This window comes from Rhipicephalus sanguineus, chromosome 2, assembly GCF_013339695.2.
Source record: "Rhipicephalus sanguineus isolate Rsan-2018 chromosome 2, BIME_Rsan_1.4, whole genome shotgun sequence".
NCBI classification, from domain to species: Eukaryota; Metazoa; Arthropoda; class Arachnida; order Ixodida; family Ixodidae; genus Rhipicephalus; species Rhipicephalus sanguineus.
In genome coordinates, this window is record NC_051177.1 from 231,850,557 (window position 1) to 231,869,635 (window position 19,079).

The window sequence follows — 19,079 nt, forward strand, 5'->3', positions numbered from 1 at the left end:
ACTACCTCGCTCTAAAGCCCGCTGTTTCCGCATAATTAACTCCTTCTCGTGCTCAATCCTCCTGATTTCACGTTCCTCCTCTTCGCGCATTTTCTCGCGCCTCTCCTCGCGTGCCTGCGCTCGTTCATCTCTCAGCCTCTTTTCCTCGCGATCATAGAGGCTTATCGCTTCTTCGCCCGACAAACCAAGCTTTACTGCTAACTCTAAAATCTTCGTCAAGTCCATCCGCCCTGCCGAATAGAAATCCGTGAGATCCACAACAAAAAATAAGAAAAAGGATCCTGGCAGGCTCGCCACTTATTTTTGTCACGGATCTCCGGACAACAGTCGGCTAGAATGAACGGACGAGGCGAGAGCGTTACACAAACCTATTTTAATTACACACAAGAAAAACACACATTGTTACCCCAAACCACTGCAAACAAAAAAAAAATACCGGTACTAAACAAAGCTATCATACAGTCAACAAACAAGTGATACAAGTCGCTAAACCGTATGAAGCGTTCGTCGCTTAATGAACTCACAGCGTTCCATGCGAGATGAGTCGAGGCGTTGCGTTGGCCAGCGTTTCCCGGGAACAGGACCTAGCTCAGGCAAGGGCTACGGAGCGGTGCCGTAGGACGCTGCGCTCGGTGCACAAGCCGATGACGCTCCCTGGCCGCTGAGGGTGTTCGCGCCTGCCATCCATTTCCTAGGACGTGTCCTTCGATGTCCGGTGACTACGGTGCGATGCCGTAGAGTGATGGAGCACGAGCCTACGGTGCGATGCCGTAGAACAAAGGCAGCCAGAGCGCCCGGAACACAGGCCGGCGACGCTCGTGCCCGCCTCACACGCTCACGATCGAACACCCAGGGCCCTTCTGCCCACGTCATCTTCCTCTTTTATATGTTCGACTTCGTTTTTCTCTTCTTCTCGTCGTGCGGTTATACGTCAGGCTACGCTTGACGTCTTCCTCTTCTTCTATCACATTTTCTTTGTCACCTCCTATATGTGACAATGGTGTTGCCGACGGATCAGTGAGCAAGTCGATCAGCGAGGTGATCCATTTATCCTTGCGCTGTTCGGTAGCGATGGTGTGAACTTCGATTGAAGCAAAAGCTAAGTGAGATACTGAGCAAGGGGCATTGTCGTCAGGCAAGGGAGAGCGCGAGAGGGCATCGGCGTCACCATGCTGGCGTCCGTTGCGGTACAGCACGCGGATGTCGAAGTCTTGCAGGCGAAGGTCAGCGAGCGAGACGGCCTGAGCGATCCTTCAATGACGACAGCCAGCATAGTGCATGATGGTCGGTGACGACATCAAATGGGCGACCATACAAATAAGGTCGAAACTTTTTAAGGGCCCAGGTGATCGCCAGGCACTCTTTTTCCGTGACTGTGTAATTGGTCTCGGCTCTGGTAAGCGTACGGCTTGCGTATGCCACGACATATTCGGGGATCCCTGGTTTGCGCTGCGCAAGGAGCGCCGAGGCCTACAGCGCTGGCGTCCGTGTCTACCTCCGTTGAGGCCGTAGGATCGTAGTGGCTTAGTATGGGAGGAGACGTCAACAAACGACGGAGCTTTGCGAACGCGTCGTCACACTCGGACGACCACGAATCGAGGGGCCCGTTACTTCCAAGGAGGTTCGTCAGCGGTGATATGATTGTGGCAAAGTTTCGTATGAAGCGTCGAAAATACGAACACAGTCCTACGAAACTGCGCAGTTCTTTGACGGATGAAGGTTTGGGAAATTCGGTCACGCCCCGAAGCTTGGCCGGATCGGGAAGGATTCCGTCCTTGAACACGACGTAGCCGAGGATTGTCAGCTGCCGTGCTGCAAATCGTCGCGTCTTCAGATTCACTTGGAGGCCGGCGTTGCGCAAACGCGTCAAAACATGCCGCAGACGTTTGAGATGCGTGGAGAAGTCCGGAGCGAAAACCACGACGTCGTCCAGGTAACACAAGCACGTGTGTCATTTCAAGTTGCGCAGAACGGTGTCCATCATGAGCTCGAAGGTCGCGGGTGCATTACACAGACCAAACGGCATGGCGTTGAACTCGTAGAAGCCGTCGGGCGTGACAAAGGCTGTCTTCGGTCGAGCGTCATCCTCCATGCGTACTTGCCAGTACCCCGAGCGCAAACCAAGAGATGAAAAGAATTCGGCTCCTTGCAGGCTGTCAATCGCGTCGTCGATTCGCGGCAGCGGAAAAACATCCTTGCGAGTCATCTTGTTGTGCCGTCGGTAGTCCACACAGAACCGCACGGAACCGTCCTTCTTCGCAACGAGAACAACGGGACACGCCCATGGGCTGCCCGAGGGCCGAATAACGTCGCGTCGAAGCATATCGTCCACTTGCTCATTAATTACCCGACGTTCTGTGGGAGACACGCGATATGGATGTTGCCGTAGTGGTGGTTGGGCGCCAGTGTCGATGCGATGCGTAAAAGCGGAAGTGCGGCCGAGAGCAGTTTGCCCGACATCGAAAAGAACGAAATTCTTCCAGCAGGCACAGAAGTTGGGATAGCTGGACCGATGTGAGGTTGTCAACAATGGAGGACCTAAACACATCAGCAGGTGACGAATCGGACGTGGAAACAGCACTGAGCGTACGGGAACTTGGACAGTGCGTGTCATCGGGTGCGTCCATAACTTGTGCGTCTTCGAGGGGTTCCACTCTGCCGAGACATTCCCCTCGCACTAACGTTACAACGTATCGAGATGGGTTGTTAACGAAAATAGCGGTACTGCCTGATTGATTTGGACGGTCGCGAAAGGTACCAGCAAGTCTTTCCTTGTGCAAACGTGCTCAGATGGCGAAATGAGTGCAATGGTGTCGGATAGACCGGCGCATTCGACTGACACAGCCGTTGACGAGTTTGGAGGTACTTTGGTATCGTCTTTGACGAGGAGCTTGCTAGATACCGATGAAGTGTTTGCCGGCGTCAAATCTGAGAACGGGGTGAGTTCGATTTCGGCTGGTGCGCAATGAATTACGGCGTCGTGGCGGGAGAGAAAATCCCATCGCAGGATGACGTCGTGCGAGCATGCAGCAATTATAATGAACTCTACGTCGTACAGAACGTCCTGAATGACGACGCAAGCGGTGCATATTGCTGTAGGATGAATACTCTGGGAGCTGGCTGTACGAAGAGACATCCCAGAAAGTGGCGTCCTCACTTTTCGTAGTAATCGGCTCAATTTTTGGTCCATAACGAATACGGCGGCTTCAGTGTCGACAAGGGCAGATGCGCGAACACCGTCCACAAACACGTCTTTGAGATTCGATGGACTTCGCTGAGGGCTTTTACAGTTCGATAGCGTCGCAGCCCTTGCCTCGTGTACTGCGACGACTAGTTTTCCTGCTCTCGTGCGACAGAACGTGCGTGCATGGGCGACAGTGAGCGACGTCGTGGAGACGGAGAGCGCCGAGTAGATGGACCTTGGCGTGACGTCGGTGACAGAGGCGTAGGTGGGGCGTAAAGTGTGCGGTTTGACTGGCCGGTGGCGGGCGACACGACTTGAGGCGGCTGGACACGATTGCAATAACGCGCCACGTGGCCGGCGTAACCGCATGCAAGCATAGGGGCGGTTGTCAGGTGTGCGCCTTCGGTTTGCTGGAACAAGGCCCGCCCATGGCGCAGAACGTGATTGACGGGGTGACGACTGATATGACTGCATCATGAGCTGCGGTCGTGGCCTCTGCATGACGTCGGCGTAGGTAGCCGGCAGAGCCGCTCCGAAGGACTGGTGTCTAGCGGCGGCTTCGGCGTAACTGTGTGGGGCTGCCGTAGTTATTACTGGGGACGTCCTTGCGAGAACTTGTGCGTAACTCAGTGGTGCAGGAGCCGGATGGTGCTGGTGGTACTCAGGCATGACTTCCGCGATTTCCTGCTCAATCGCTCGACGGAGGGCAGGGAGAAGAGTGGTTGACGGCTGTTGAACGTGCTGAGGTTGAGCAAAGCCCAGCAGAGAGAACTGGCGTGCCATTTCCTCCTGCACGAATGACTTCACCTCTGCGAGCAAGGCGGAGTGGTCGGATTTGGTCGACAAGCCAGCGAGCTCGGCGTCGCGGGATGGAGAGCGACGGGTCATCGACCGCTGCCGGCGCAGTTCCTCGTAGCTCTGGCAGAGCGTTATGACCTCGGTCACCGTGCTGGGGTTTTTTGGCGAGCATCATCGTGAAGGCATCGTCGTCGATGCCTTTCATAATGTGCGTCATCTTGTCAGATTCTGACATGGTGGCGTCGGCTTTCTTGCACAAATCGAGGATGTAGTTATGTTTTTCTTTTGTTCGTTTTCTCCTTGATGTGGATTGAAGTCCCGTCAAGGAGATGATCGACGTCGATGAAGCAGGAGGCAGGTTGGAGGTAATGAAAACTTGAAGGTATATTGCAGCGAAATATTTACAGTCATATGTACATCTTGCCGAAGCACACTGATGATAACATAGACATCAACAGCATCTTACTCTTCTACTTAACTTTTCTTAAGTTAGAGCCTAGACCACTGTTACTACACACGAAGAACCGCGTCTCACTGTTCGACCACCAAGTGGTTACGGCCCAGACGAAAGTTGCATCGTACGGAGTCTTACTGATCTATCAGTTAAGTGATTACAGCCTAGACTGAAGGGAAACGAATTCCGTCCAGTCTTAAGTACCTTGAGGTAACAAAGAAAAGGGGAGGTGGCCACTGGTGGTCCGCCTCGACATTCCCTTATCCAATCCGTTTATCCTCAGATTAAGCCACTCCCTACTGGGCTGTCCTTAATCTCGACAGCAGTGTCTTTACAGCGCAGACAGGCGTTTTGGCACTCTTTCCCATCATGGCTCTCCCTCTCCTTCCCACGCTCTCAGGGATTCTCACGGTCGAAATACATCTGTATTTTAGCCCTGGTGCATTCACGCCATTTTCCCATACACATCGAGTTCAACTCGCGGAGCCAGTCGTTAAACCGTTCCGGGAAAGAAAAGGCGTCTGCGTGAACCTGCCTCCCACGCATTCGACCTTGCATTGTTGCAAAAGCACATCTTGGTCCGTGTTGGGGTCACGCATACTGTCGCCTCGAGCGACTGCTTAGAGCGGGGGATGTCCTCCTCATTTTCCCACACATTCAGGCCGCCGACCTCTGAGAACGGTCGCCTGACCGCAACCCATGCTGGCCATCGGGGCAGACAAGCTTGCTCAAAGGAAGCCGTTTGCTTTCTCTTGATAATTGCCCAGCGAAAAGACCAGGCAGGGGGAGAGCCGAGAAAGAAGCTTTGTACGACGTACCGTGCCGCGCCGTCCTGTCTGCAGGATCGACTTATGAGCGGCAAACATAACACGTCCCCCCTAAAGAGTACGCTGGGCTGTTCTACGCTCAGTGGTACGATAAATCACTGCCGCGATTAGGTCACTGGACTTTCTAACCATACAACAGTCTACACAAACATCAAACACAATTACGAGACAACACGACAGGAGAATACAAGAAACGTAAACAAGTACATGCTAAACAATCAAGCACACCATTGCTGCTTCAAGCAGTATGATCACTAGTGTCTGTTTCCTGAATTCACAATCACACAGTCCACAATATACAGCAGCAAGTGGGCAGGAACATTCACGTCCCCCCCCCAGTTGGCATGGCACTGTTATCCTGTCGGCTGCGCCAGTTATGTTTTTCTTTTGTTCGTTTTCTCCTTGATGTGGATTGAAGTCCCGTCAAGGAGATGATCGACGTCGATGAAGCAGGAGGCAGGTTGGAGGTAATGAAAACTTGAAGGTATATTGCAGCGAAATATTTACAGTCATATGTACATCTTGCCGAAGCACACTGATGATAACATAGACATCAACAGCATCTTACTCTTCTACTTAACTTTTCTTAAGTTAGAGCCTAGACCACTGTTACTACATACGAAGAACCGCGTCTCACTGTTCGACCACCAAGTGGTTACGGCCCAGACGAAAGTTGCATCGTACGGAGTCTTACTGATCTATCAGTTAAGTGATTACAGCCTAGACTGAAGGGAAACGAATTCCGTCCAGTCTTAAGTACCTTGCGGTAACAAAGAAAAGGGGAGGTGGCCACTGGTGGTCCGCCTCGACATTCCCTTATCCAATCCGTTTATCCTCAGATTAAGCCACTCCCTACTGGGCTGTCCTTAATCTCGACAGCAGTGTCTTTACAGCGCAGACAGGCGTTTTGGCACTCTTTCCCATCATGGCTCTCCCTCTCCTTCCCACGCTCTCAGGGATTCTCACGGTCGAAATACATCTGTGTTTTAGCCCTGGTGCATTCACGCCATTTTCCCATACACATCGAGTTGAACTCGCGGAGCCAGTCGTTAAACCGTTCCGGGAAAGAAAAGGCGTCTGCGTGACCCTGCCTCCCACGCATTCGACCTTGCATTGTTGCAAAAGCACATCTTGGTCCGTGTTGGGGTCACGCATACTGTCGCCTCGAGCGACTGCTTAGAGCGGGGGATGTCCTCCTCATTTTCCCACACATTCAGGCCGCCGACCTCTGAGAACGGTCGCCTGACCGCAACCCATGCTGGCCATCGGGGCAGACAAGCTTGCTCAAAGGAAGCCGTTTGCTTTCTCTTGATAATTGCCCAGCGAAAAGACCAGGCAGGGGGAGAGCCGAGAAGGAAGCTTTGTACGACGTACCGTGCCGCGCCGTCCTGTCTGCAGGATCGACTTATGAGCGGCAAACATAACAGATGTCTTCAGTGTAGCTGGTAAAGGTTTCGCCGGTCTGCTGAGCTCGTTCTCGCAAACGCTGTTCGGCCTGCAGCTTACGAACGGCAGGGCGGCCAAACACGTCGACGATGGCGGTCTTGAAAGCGGACCACGTCGGGAAATCGGATGCACGGTTGTTGTACCACATGCCTGCCACACCCGCGAGGTAGAAAACCAAGTTGCTCAGCTTGCCGGCTTCGTCCCATTTATTGGGGACACTCACCCGTTCGTAAATAGCGAGCCAGTCCTCCACGTCGGTGCCATCTGCGCCGGTGAAGACAGAAGGGCCGCGGATACGGGGGACACCGGGACAAGCGGTCGGGGCAGGAGGCGGCGTTTGCTGAGCGGCGTCTTCCGGCATGGTAGATGGCAGAGTACGGGATCGAAGCTCCAGGGGCATCGAATGGAGACCGAAGTTGTGGGGACGGTACCACACTCTCCACCACTTTGTAAAGGCGTTTATTGACGGTGGGATTGACGGTGATGATGCGCGACGACGACAGTCACGACAGAGCGCAGACTCGCAGACTCTGCGAGCAAGAGCACGAGGGGCGTGCTCTCCGAGAAGAGGCGAAGAGGGCGACCCACTAGAAGGCGCTCGAGAGGACGGCCCACTACAGCGTTCCAATGCTTCTCTACAGACGGTAGTAATCAGTTTTAATCTCCCAACCTAAGCCAGCTACGCGCTGTTCAGAGAACATCAGCTGTGTTTTGATGCGTGAAGCCGTGTGTTAGTGTTGCGTTGTCTGTGCAGCTGGTCCGGTTGATAACAGTTAAAATTTCCACCTGTTTGTGCATTGTTTTTACTAGGCACTCCCTACCAAAGTTTCTCCGTTCGCTGGCACAAAGGTCACTCGACAGATTCGCAGCTCGAAGCAAAGTCCGTATGCCGTGGTCGCACGCTGATTCGACTTGCAATGGCGAGACACCTGTATCCACGTTCTTTTTCAGCTCATTGCTGCCGCGCTTCAGCGCAGAGAGCCGTAAAGCAGAAAAATGTCGATTGCAGCATGCAGCGGCGAATGTGAGTGAGACATCTCCCGAAAGCTTTAATCGAAACTAAAGCTACACTGCACACGAAGCTTTATCGCCGTTAAAAAGACAAAAAAAATCGGTTACGACTAGTTCGTACATAACTTTCAGGGCTTGTCTCATCTCTTCTTTGCCGTCCGTCCTGGTTTGCACTGATGCACTGAAGTTTCCAGCTCGAAAGAAAAAAGGGCTGTCACATGAAGTCGAGTGATATGCGGCGACAGAAAACGCACACAACGGGACACTATGACAACTACGAGATACACGACGCGGACGAAGTTTCAGGGGCTTTAACACGACGTGCAAACCGGCGCAATCGGCCGCAAACACACACTCGCGTACTCGCGAGTGTTGATATGGTGGTGACATCTAATTAACCAGCCTCCAAACGCTCCTTTCCGCGCGCAGTAAATTGCATAAATAGCCGTCGTATTCTTTCGTAGAAGTATTCAAAATAAACACAAAACAATATCCGCATGTTTTTATTTGTGCAGATGCTTCTTTAGGATTTGATATGTGATGGCAAGAATGACAACGTTCCAAGGTGTCAGCGTTCTTGTGGTTATAGGTCTCGCGGCCCAGCTTTTCCTCTAGAGTCAGTATATTAACTCTATGATTGTGGCGAATTGGGCCTGTAGGTTGATCATCGTAAACACTTCGCGGCGCAGGAAAAACAGACACAAAAAAACAGACACAAATTATGTTGTCTGGTGTCGTTTTTTTGTGTGTCTGTCTTTCCTGCGCTGCGATGTGTTTAAAAGGCGTGACGCCAGACGTCTCCCGCGCTGCCATTGGCTGCGGCCGTCAGACCGACGCGGCAGCCGCGGTGCGGCTACCTTCAGCAAGCTGGATGCCCGTGCGGCGTGCAAATCGTCCCCGCATGCTGACGGAACCTGTTGGGCTTCTGTCGGGTGTCTGTCGGATGCGGCTTTTGGCACGAACAGCCGTACGGCGAATCGCATCCGAATTCGCCATATAAGCGCTTAAGAGATGCGCTCTTAAACTTGTTTATTATGGGCGAGCTTGTGCCCGGAAAACAAGACGCAAGATCAAAGAGTAGGCTAGAGCGTTCCACACAAAAATCACAGCATATCCACGGAGTGAATGATGATGAGTGGGCGAAGCTGCGGAGGTTCATCGGTAAACCGTGAATCTTCCGTGAATTCTGCCCAGTACATCATCACCGACGTGAGATCGGGCGCGTTTATACTAAAGGTTCGATGAGTTATGACGACTTGCAGCTCACTTTAATTTTACATGTACGCTGTGAATTTTCATTGTTTAGAAAACCATTGCTTTAGAAAACATCTGGCGTCTTTCGTTAAGCAGCTGGCGTCTTTTCGTTTTGCTTTAGAAACATCTGGCGTTCTTTCGTTTTGCTTTTACAAAACATCTGGCGTCTTTCGTTGGTTTATTTCATCAATCAACGGCGTTTTGAACAAAATTTTTATTGTTTAATCACGCACAGGAGAAATCTCACCAGGCACTACCTTGGAGGTAAAGAATGGCTGCTAATGGGAATGAGAGACAGAAGAAGTCGGCTTTTAGCTAACGCTGCGAATTTTTTATTGTTCAACAACGCACAGGAAAAATCTCCCACCGGCACCACCTTGAAGGTCAAAGCGTAAGACTGGTTACGCACTACGACTACGACTACGAGGGACGAACGGGTGCCGCCTTAAGGAGCTTCGCCCCTAAAAGTGCCTCTTCGACCAAGGCACGTGTTCTTCTCCCGAGCCTCGCAGCTGAACCCACGTTCTCGTGTCCGTGTGCGAGAGGCATGCGTTGCGCTGTCACAAGAAGCGCGAGCAGGCACGCGGCATTGCAGACGCTAACACACTGCGCTGCGCGTTTGCTCTCTTTCGTCCTCTTTCACTCTGAAGGTGCGGCGACGGCGACGCCTCTCAACGCAGGAAGGGGCGCCTAAGAGCTGCGCTCCAATATGCAACTTGAAAAAAGGAATGGTTGCCTCCAATTCCCCCTCCCTTTCTATGCGCACCGCTACTAACATATTGTGGGCGTTCGTTAGACACATCTACCCTATTCGTTCATGTTCATCGTCATGGGTGTTCGTCGTCTTCATCGGTGGTGGGAACGCTGCTTGATTGTGAGATCTGTGCCTCGAGTGTGGTCGCTTCACCGTGCCTTCGGGGCCTAATAAAGGTCGCGTTAACCGTTGCGTCACAATATCAACAGAGCTGTCGATCCCAGGAGCGCCTTCCGTGTCCGATCGACTATTCTCACTTGCTGATTGTGTGGTTCCTCGAGTTGCTGTTTGGGATGCCGCACCGTGGACACGGTGTGGTTTTCTGCCTTTCTGTGGACACGATCTTTTCTTAGCAGGGACCATATCGATGAAAGGGCAAGACATATCGTTGTAAGGGCTAGGGTGATTTGTTGTCACCCAAACAGCCATGCTAGTTTTCAAGCGTGGCCGTGCCGGATCAGGCATCTCAGTATTTGATGTTCCTTTGCTGCTCAGAAAGGAGCATGTTGCTGAAAAAAAAACCGAACTTCTTTCTCGCTTTACACACTGGATAGTTCTTACATATTGTTATTGCACTTCATTTTTCACTAGTGTCGTTTTTTTTCATTCCTTGTTTCTTCCTGCAGTGCCTCACTCGGCAAGTTTCAAAAGAAATATGAAGACACTTAAAGAGACAATAAAGAGGAACAATGAATCAGTTTACGTCGATAAATTGTGCTATGAGAACTCTAATGACGTTAATTTCGTTATCATGGTTTTATTAATAAAGGAGAAAATCAAGTTCATAGATTCATTTTTAAATTTCATGCTGAAATCTCCCCGCGTGACGTCACGGATTTCAAAGTGTGCTTATCGTATTTTGGCGCCAATGGCTCAACAAAATTACCCGAAACTTGGTATGTCAAGTCTACGGCCCCTTCAGAGGACAATTGATTTATACCGATTGGGAACTACGTAGTTCCCAGTTTTGTACGGAACGGCATTCCTAGGAACGATGTTCCAGGAACTAGTTCCTTTTTGGAGGAACGGAGGCACGCCACCGTTCCATTGAGGATCGGTGGGCCAGTAACGGTAACTCGTTACGTTTACGCAGGAACGGTAGTGGGAACGGCGTTCCTTCTTAAACGTCCCTCGGCATTTAAGAGGCTCACGAACGCAGCACGTCGTGCAGAACAGACCGGATGGGCGACCGCGTGAGGCGCAAGAATCTACCGCTCGCCTGTAACTTGGCCACCGTAAAATGCCGAGCAAGCGCCCCCCTCACTTTTTTGGGAGATTTGAAATAAGCGCCAATGAACGAGCCAGCGCCCCCTAACCCTCCTCCCCTGCGGTCACCTTTTTTGTTTTCAAAACGAGCACCGCTTGTGCAAAAAGAACCACAAGAATGAATACACCGAATGCGTCTCTAATGTTGTTTATGGAATTCTGTTGTCATGTGGCCGGTCGTATATTGGTCATCGTTCACCGGGTGTGGCGTATCTAATGCACCAGGTGGTTCGGAGGATGGTGCGCTGTACACCAGGCTCTCCGGTGTGGGCCATGTGCCAGCGCAGGTCTCTGCAGGCCGAGTGCGCCAACTGAACTTTTGCGTCCGACTCTGAAGGAGAATCCTTCACCGTAGGGGCTTGCTCAGCATTTTACGGTGTGCTGCACTTTAAAGGCGGCCGGCGGGGGAAGCGCGATAAGAGCGTTTCTTTAGATTCCTTTTATCCACACCTGCTGCTGCTGATGTCAGACTTGTAAAATTTATGTAGCTCGATGGGAGCTTTAAATTGCTCACATTATTTCGCCTCAGGATTACCCGGCAGTGAGAGGCACTATATTTTGAATAAAAATTCAAATGTAAGGTTAATGAAATGACACGTTCCAATTTTCGAAATGTAACTGGAACGACTTCCTTTCTCATTAGAGGAACTTGTAACGGGAACTCGTTCCAATATTGGGAAGGAACGAGCTTTCCTTCCTGTTTTAGAGGAACGTGTACAACGCTGGTAGTCCCTAGTAGGCGCCGTCAAAACATGTGACGTCACGGCGAATGGTGCGGAAACTTCAAGGTGGCGTCGCCACCCGCATTTTGGTTTTGCGCGTTTTCTCGCTTGCTAAGCGTCTTCTCGCAGCAAGCGTGGTGTTTTTGGTATCGTCAAGGAGTGCTTTACTAATGTGAGAAGAATAGTTTTGCTCTTTAGTGTCCCTTTAAGCTTCGCCTTCGAGACTGCAACACGATGGCGTAATCGGGCCCCATTCTCTCTCCGTAGGCGTCCCAAACGTGCCAAGAGGAAAGGATCACCTGTGCGCGCAACACTGGCCGTGTCAAAATCTCCCAGAATGCCTACTACGAGTGCAGTTGCCAAGTGCCCACTAGGCGATAGTTCACGATTTTGCTAAGTACCCACCACGCGTCTGTAAAGCAATATGCAGCTCCACATTTTGTTGATAGTGTGGCGCTGATTAATTATGCCTGAGAGGCGAGCGCTATGTAGTGGTGGGCCACCCACTCGTTATAGAGTTCACATGGTGTGACGCCTAGCGGAATTCTACGCTTCTGTCAAGCAATATTACATCACTCCTCGCGCTACTTTACGCATATTCTCTTCCCGAAGTAATGTGAAGAACTGGCGGGGCTCTCTGGTGAAACCTCACTTGACGCCGAATGCAGGGGTATGAGTCCGGCTCGAACCCGTGGTCTTAACCAATGCTGCGACATGAGCTGTTTAACAACACCGCGTTGAAACCGACTGGCGGGCTTGATGGCATTGCACAGATTGAGGCTTACGGTAGAAGAACGACGACGCAGGACGCCATAGCGTCGTGTCCTTGCGTCTTCTGTCGTCTTGCGACGTTTCTTGATTGTGCTCAGCACATGCACTCAGTAACGCCATTTTCTAGCGGAATGCCTTGTTCCGCAACATTCCAGGAACACCGACCATTGTCACTTCAAGTATCCGTCATTACCTGGATTTCTGTCTTGCTTAGTTTTATACCACAATTTGCGTATGCTAGCAATTAGCGCCTATTATTTTTAGTATTAAACAAAACAATAAATGGGCTTGCCGTTGCGGTTTTCGGCAGCTGACCCGAAAGACGCTAGCTGGATCCTGACCGCGTCGGCGACCGCATTACGTTAGAGGCAGACCGCTGAAGGCTCGTGCACTGTCAGCGTACTTCAAAGAAGAGCCCCAGGTGGTCGGAGCCTTCTACTGCGGTGTCTAGTAATATAAGTCGCTTTGGGACGTTAAGCGTTTTAAACCAGCCAAAACAAATCACATCACTTATCAACCCTTTGCGTTCTTGTGGTTTTATCGTTGTTCCGCCTAGCAAGCAAATATGTAAGCTACCACGGGAACCAGAAACCGTGTTTCAACCTTTTTGAAAGCGCCCTTCGAAAATATCCACCGATCGATTAATCGAATGAGAAACCTTCATTGAAATTGATTAACCGTTTAATGGCCAAATCGGTGAACGATTAACGAATAATCCATTAAAAAGACGAATGCACCATTCTTGCGCTAAGCGTAATGGTAGCACAAGGATCATCACTGAGGCTGCAGTTAAAGTTAATGAATACTAACAATAATAATAATAATAATAATAATAATAATAATAATAATAATAATAATAATAATAATAATAATAATAATAATAATAATAACTGGGGTTTAACGTCCCAAAACCACGATATGATTATGAGAGACGCCGCAGTGGAGGGCTCCGGAAACTTCGACCCCCTTGGGTTCTTTAACGTGCACCTAAATCTGAGTACACCGGGTTCAAACATTATCGGCCCCATCGAAAATGCAGCCGCCGCGGCCGGCATTGGATCCCGCGACCTTCGGGCCAGCAGTCGAGCGCCATAACTACTAGACCACCGTGGAGGGGCGGTTAATGAAAGCTGCGTCAACGAACCGTACATCGCACTAACTCATAAGAAGCTGTCGTATTAGAATTAACCTGCGCGCTGCGTTAGCAGCTGTTAACATCGTAGCTGTTCTAAGCCAGCCGTGCAGAGCGAATGGAAAATTGTCATCATCATCAACTCTCATCGTCCTCATCTTCGCCTTTGCTCACAGAACACCGGCGTGTCATGTGATGGGCGAGAGTACAGAGAGAGTGAAAAACACGGTTGGTCCCTCTGCCATAAGAATCAGCATAACACGGAAGTAAAACGTGTCCTTACACAAGTGGTTGAGTGCTTACTGTACAGTACATTGATATAAAACTGAGAATAACAGAGAGCTGAGCTAGTTGGTAAGTATTCGTTCTAAAAAGACAGGGTGTGCAAACACGTACACAAGAAACGAGTCCGGCCACCACAAAATGCCGACTAACAACATGAGGCACGGCATATTGAGGCGGCATATCGAGAATGGTGGTAGCGCATGCGTGAGCCAACCGTCGATTAACTTGCATAAAGATGAAATCAAATGCCTTTACAGTTCTCTTTCACGTAGGCCCCCACGAGAGCCGGATTGATAGGTTCGCCAATTGGATGCGCATGCGCAGAGAAATTTTCGTGCCTTCCATCTTTTCCGCCGTTGTGCGTCTCTTCAGTTGTTAGTCGGCGTTTGTGGTGTCCTGACTTCTTTCTTGTGTCCCTCTTTGCACGCCCTGTCATTATAGAAACATTTATATAAGAGGGCTTGCACAATGTCTGTTGGTGTTTGGCAACAACAGCACCGTCTAAAGTGGATGCACCGACAGTGACCGTTGGTCGCACATCTCTTACCCGACGACTAAATTCCATGATGAATGGTTACACAAACTTTTGCGGTATCTGTAGTAGTTAACGGTGAGAACGCAATCAGAGAAAGCGGTGTGACAGCCAGAAGGGCGTCGCTGATTGGACGCAGAACTTGGACTGAAGTCACCATCCTTATTGAACACCGCGACCGGACTAGAAGGAAACGACACGCGCGTCACGTCTCCGCTCTAGCCCGGTCGCGACTGTTCGCGGGGCGAGCGTAAGGGGGAACGCGTTGCGACAGCCGGCCGAGGCAGGCCAAGGCAGCCGCGCGTCGCAGAACTATTCTTCATATGAATGGATGCTATGAGCGAGGCCGAGGGTAAGGTCGTCACCTTAAACGCGCCAAATGGGACGGACGCGTAGCAACGACGCGTCGCAGGAGTTCATCGCGGAGGCCACGGTCACGGTGCATCACTTCATTTGCGGCTCCCACACGCCGGCACCACCTCGACCGAGAGCACTGCGAGAGGAAAGTGTGATGTATAAAAGACGCGTTTGCAAAGCCTCCAGAGTGTGTGACATTGACGCAGCGGATAGCGTGCCCTGCATCTGTTGTCGCGGACCGAAAGGTAATGGGTTCGACTCCCGGTGATGGGGCTTTTCTTTTCTTTGTCACCTGATCGTGTGCGTTTTTTCACGTCCTTTCTGTGACGGAAATACGTCACTGAAATATAAAGACATAGAAAGAAACAAAAAAAGGGAAATCTTTGCCGTGAAAGATTTCTTGGCGAGGCGAGCTTCGAACCCGCGTACCACGATAGGAAGGCGAGCGACGTAACCACTCCGCTGTCCAAGCACGCCAGTATAGCATAGCCTTGCCTTGTATAGCATACTGTAGCAAGGGGGCGGGGAAGGGATGTGAGGGGAAGAGGAGATGGTAAAGCATAGCATACAGGGAAAGAGAGAGAAAGCGATAAAGAGGAAACGAGAAATAGAGGGAGACAAAAAGAAAGCCATGTGGTTATAGCAAGTGCAGTTTGAAAGTGTGGCCCAGGAACGCTGTCGTCTTCAAGAATCGGCACGCGCTTTCTTCGTTTTCAGTTTCGTCATCTTCTTCCTCTACTGCTTCGCTCCCAGAGCGCCGATTTCTCCACCGTGGGGGGCAGTAATAGCGATGGGCGAGAGCAAGCGTGTACAGCGTAGCATAGGACAGCAAGAGGTGGAAAAGAGAGAGGCCAGCTCTGATGTGACCCAGCCTAGCGCGACTTAGCTGCACTAGTTTCTTTTTTTTAAAGCGCGACTGATGAAATGCCGAACCTGTGAAAATCTTTTCTCTGTTAGAGAAAATGCCGGCGATATTCATACGGACGTCCAGTTTGGCGCGTCCTATAGAGCGCAGCAGTGGGACTTCCGATCGTCATCACATGCGGGACAGTCACATGAACTGAGGGGTTGCATAAAGTATGGCGTAATGTCACCACCAAAATTTGAGTGAAGGCGAAAGGTGCTGCGAGAACCATAATCTACAGCCACGTGCTGCTCTACGAACGACTCAGGTGGCGTCATCCTCCCGGATGTGACGCTCTTTAGGCACGCTACGGTTGACTAACTTATTCTTATCCGCATTTGTAGGCTTAGCGGCTTGTAATATCGAAGGAAACGTTCTTGCGACAGAACGTGGTTAATGTTATCAGAAAGCCGTTGCGCGACCATTTGAGCAGCCTCCTTGTTTGGTTTAACTTTGAAATTGGAATCATTACGGTAGTTCTGCCTTTATGTTGCTCTTCATAACTTTATTTGCGCGTCGTAGTAAATGGAGGAAAACCGCTCGACCTTATGCTGCCTTACAGGCGCAACGTACAGTGGCGTCCACTCTTAGGGTGAACACGGCTCAGCGTGGCCGCGCTCCGCGTAGCGCCATTGCATCCGGCATGGACGCGCACCGAATCGAAGCGGCGCAGGCGGACATCAGCGCGCCGCTCTTGCTGTAATACAGCAAGGCAAGAGCAGCGCCATGGCAATGTTTCAGCTCTGTTGCAGACAACGCGAAGTTGCTCCCGCGCGTCCCTCTACGCATGCGCCGCTACGCTTCGATGCGCGGCCGCGCCAGGTGCGCTGGCGCTGCGCGGTGCGTTGCCACGCTGCGCCATGTTCACCATAAGAGTGGACGGCACTGTACGTTGTGTGCTTGAAAGCAGCGTAAGCTTCTACACTTTCACGAATGAAACACGTTAACTCTTGTGAACACATGTCATCTACACTTGCAGAACAGACCTGTACATAGTGGCTGCCGATCTTACATTTTCCACGGAGAATTGTTGCAGGCTCAGATGCGTGCCGTTGTGCAGCGTCATCACTGTGTAGCCGTAGTCTGAGAAACGGGCGGCGCTCCATTCTGCCGGGTTTTTCACAAACGGGTCCAGCTTCTCCTGGCAGCCCTATGTCGCCACATAGAAAGCAAAAAAACATGGTTGATCCCTCCGTCATAGGAATCGGAATAACACGAAAGTTAAACGTGCGCCTATAGAAGTAACTGAATGTTTACTGTACATTGATATAAGATAGTTTGCACAATGCATACTGATGTCTGGCAGCTATAGCGCCGTTTAACGTGGCTGCACCCACTTTGATGCTTGGTGGTACATCTCCATGCCGACGACTAACGTCCATGTTCAATGATTAAACAAACCCTTGTGGTAGCTGTCGTAGTTAACGGTGAAAGCGTAATCAGAGAACGAGTTATGATAGCCAGAAGAGCGTCGCATATTGGACGCAGAACTTGGTCGCCATCCTGCGGCATGTTAAAATGTGACACCATGGACGCACTAGAGGGAAACGCAAAGCGCGTCGGGCCGCCGCGGTAGCCTGGCCGCAATTTTTCGGGGCGAGCGCGTAGGCGGGGAACGCGGTGTTAGTCAGGTGAGGCAGGCGCGCGTCGCAGAGCTATTTTTGGTTTGATTAGCGTGATGCTATGAGCGAAGCCGACGCTTTTACGACGCTTGCGTTAAGGTCTCCACCTCGCGGTGTGTTAAGGCATTGAAAAATTGCACTTCTATTGAAAACGCGAATAAATGAGACGAACGTGTAACGCGTTGCAGGTACTAATCGCGGAAGTCTCATTAATGACGAATTATTCTACTTTGCCGCTCTCAGAGGGCAACACCACCCCGCCGACCGGGGGAGTGGTAGATATAAAAGGCGCGTTTGTAAAGCCTCCAGAGTCTGTGACCGTGGCGCAGTGGATAGCGCGCCCGGCATCTGTTGTTGCGGACCGAGCGGTCGTGGGGTGGATTCCCGTTGACGGAACTTTTTTTCTTTGCCATCTGATCGTGTACATTTTTTCGACGTCATTTCCGTGACGGAAATACGTCACTGAAGTCTTGGTGGACCCCGGCATAAAACACTTTCGTGTTAAAAAGGAAATACGAAAAACATAAGGGTCCTCCAATACGTAGCTGAACAGGCAAGGATGCAGCTATAAGAAATGACGTCACCGTACAAATGAAAGGATTGCTATACGCTCTTTTGTTTGTGACAAGGGCTGCATCATTCCTGGTGTCCGAATGGTGACCGGCACGTCGCCAAAATGCTGTAACTATCCTCCCAGGGAAATAGTACCTGCATTCACGTGGTTTTCCTGAATTTGCTTTGTTTCTCTTTCTGCAACGTACGCAGACAGAAATATTGCCAGTTCTTAACGAGATATTGCAAATGCCGTGCAAAATCTTCTACGTTCAACATTAACCCATATATGCCCAAACTGAGAAAAAATCACAAAGCAAATATTTTTTTTTTTACAAAAAGTGTACTTCTATTCAAAAGAAAGCACAAGTTCTTTATTTACTACCAGGTAAACGCAACACTGTCTTTCAAGCCGTCCTATACATATAGGACATTGGGCATTAGGGGTGCTATGTGTGGGTGTGGCAAGCCTTGAAACATTTCAGGTGCACGCCGACATTGCACTCCTTCCTTTCCATGGCGTCTTTCACACAAAGCACGCGTTTGCCTGGAGAAAGCAGTCGGCACGTGGAAGCATGAAAAGGAAGCAATGTGTAGGCTTGCACACGTTGAGAATGAGGGCTGCTTGATGTGCTGTAAGTGGCGCTAGTCATCAGCTAAAGAAATAGCGATGTTAGAGTGCACCAAAGAAGCGTCCTATATGTAGGACACTGGGCATATATGAGTTAAGCATCCTGCCGGAGACGCGCACACCTCTTTGTATTTTTCTTCTATAAATTGCTGTCTTCCTGGGAAAACACCGTTAGTGCATCCTTCTATTGGTGGAGATGTTATGTTAGTGTTATCTCCAAATGTTATCATAGAACTTGTTGCTGGGCCTGTTGGTACATAACGTAGCCAACTAGCCCAGCGACAAGTATAGCAGTGCTTCGTCTTTTGCTGAGACATCGTCTTCGTCTTTTGCTTGCTCAGACATCTAAATTTTTTCCTCAATATTTTAGGTCAATGGTACGCCGCAGTTACTAAGACCGCTTTCAGCTGTTAACAAATAAACACCCAAGTTCCGGTTCTCGTTTATATGTTCTAATTTTTTTGTGTTTTTGTGAGCGATACGTAAGTGCTTTTTTGGTTGCAATGACGGAAATCAAGGTACAGACCCAATTTGTTAGCGTATAGAGCACAACAGTCATCGCTCCGAGGTTTCTCAA

The 19,079-nt window shown here is 50.5% G+C and overlaps 1 protein-coding gene across 1 annotated transcript in view; it reads right to left on the minus strand.

Moving 5' to 3' along the window:
* Nucleotides 1-19,079, minus strand: part of LOC119384162 (acid phosphatase type 7-like) — a 515,431-nt gene that overhangs the window by 88,517 nt on the left and 407,835 nt on the right. The window contains 1 exon segment of the mRNA XM_037652450.2: nucleotides 16,710-16,847. Coding sequence (XP_037508378.1) covers nucleotides 16,710-16,847 — 138 coding nt within the window.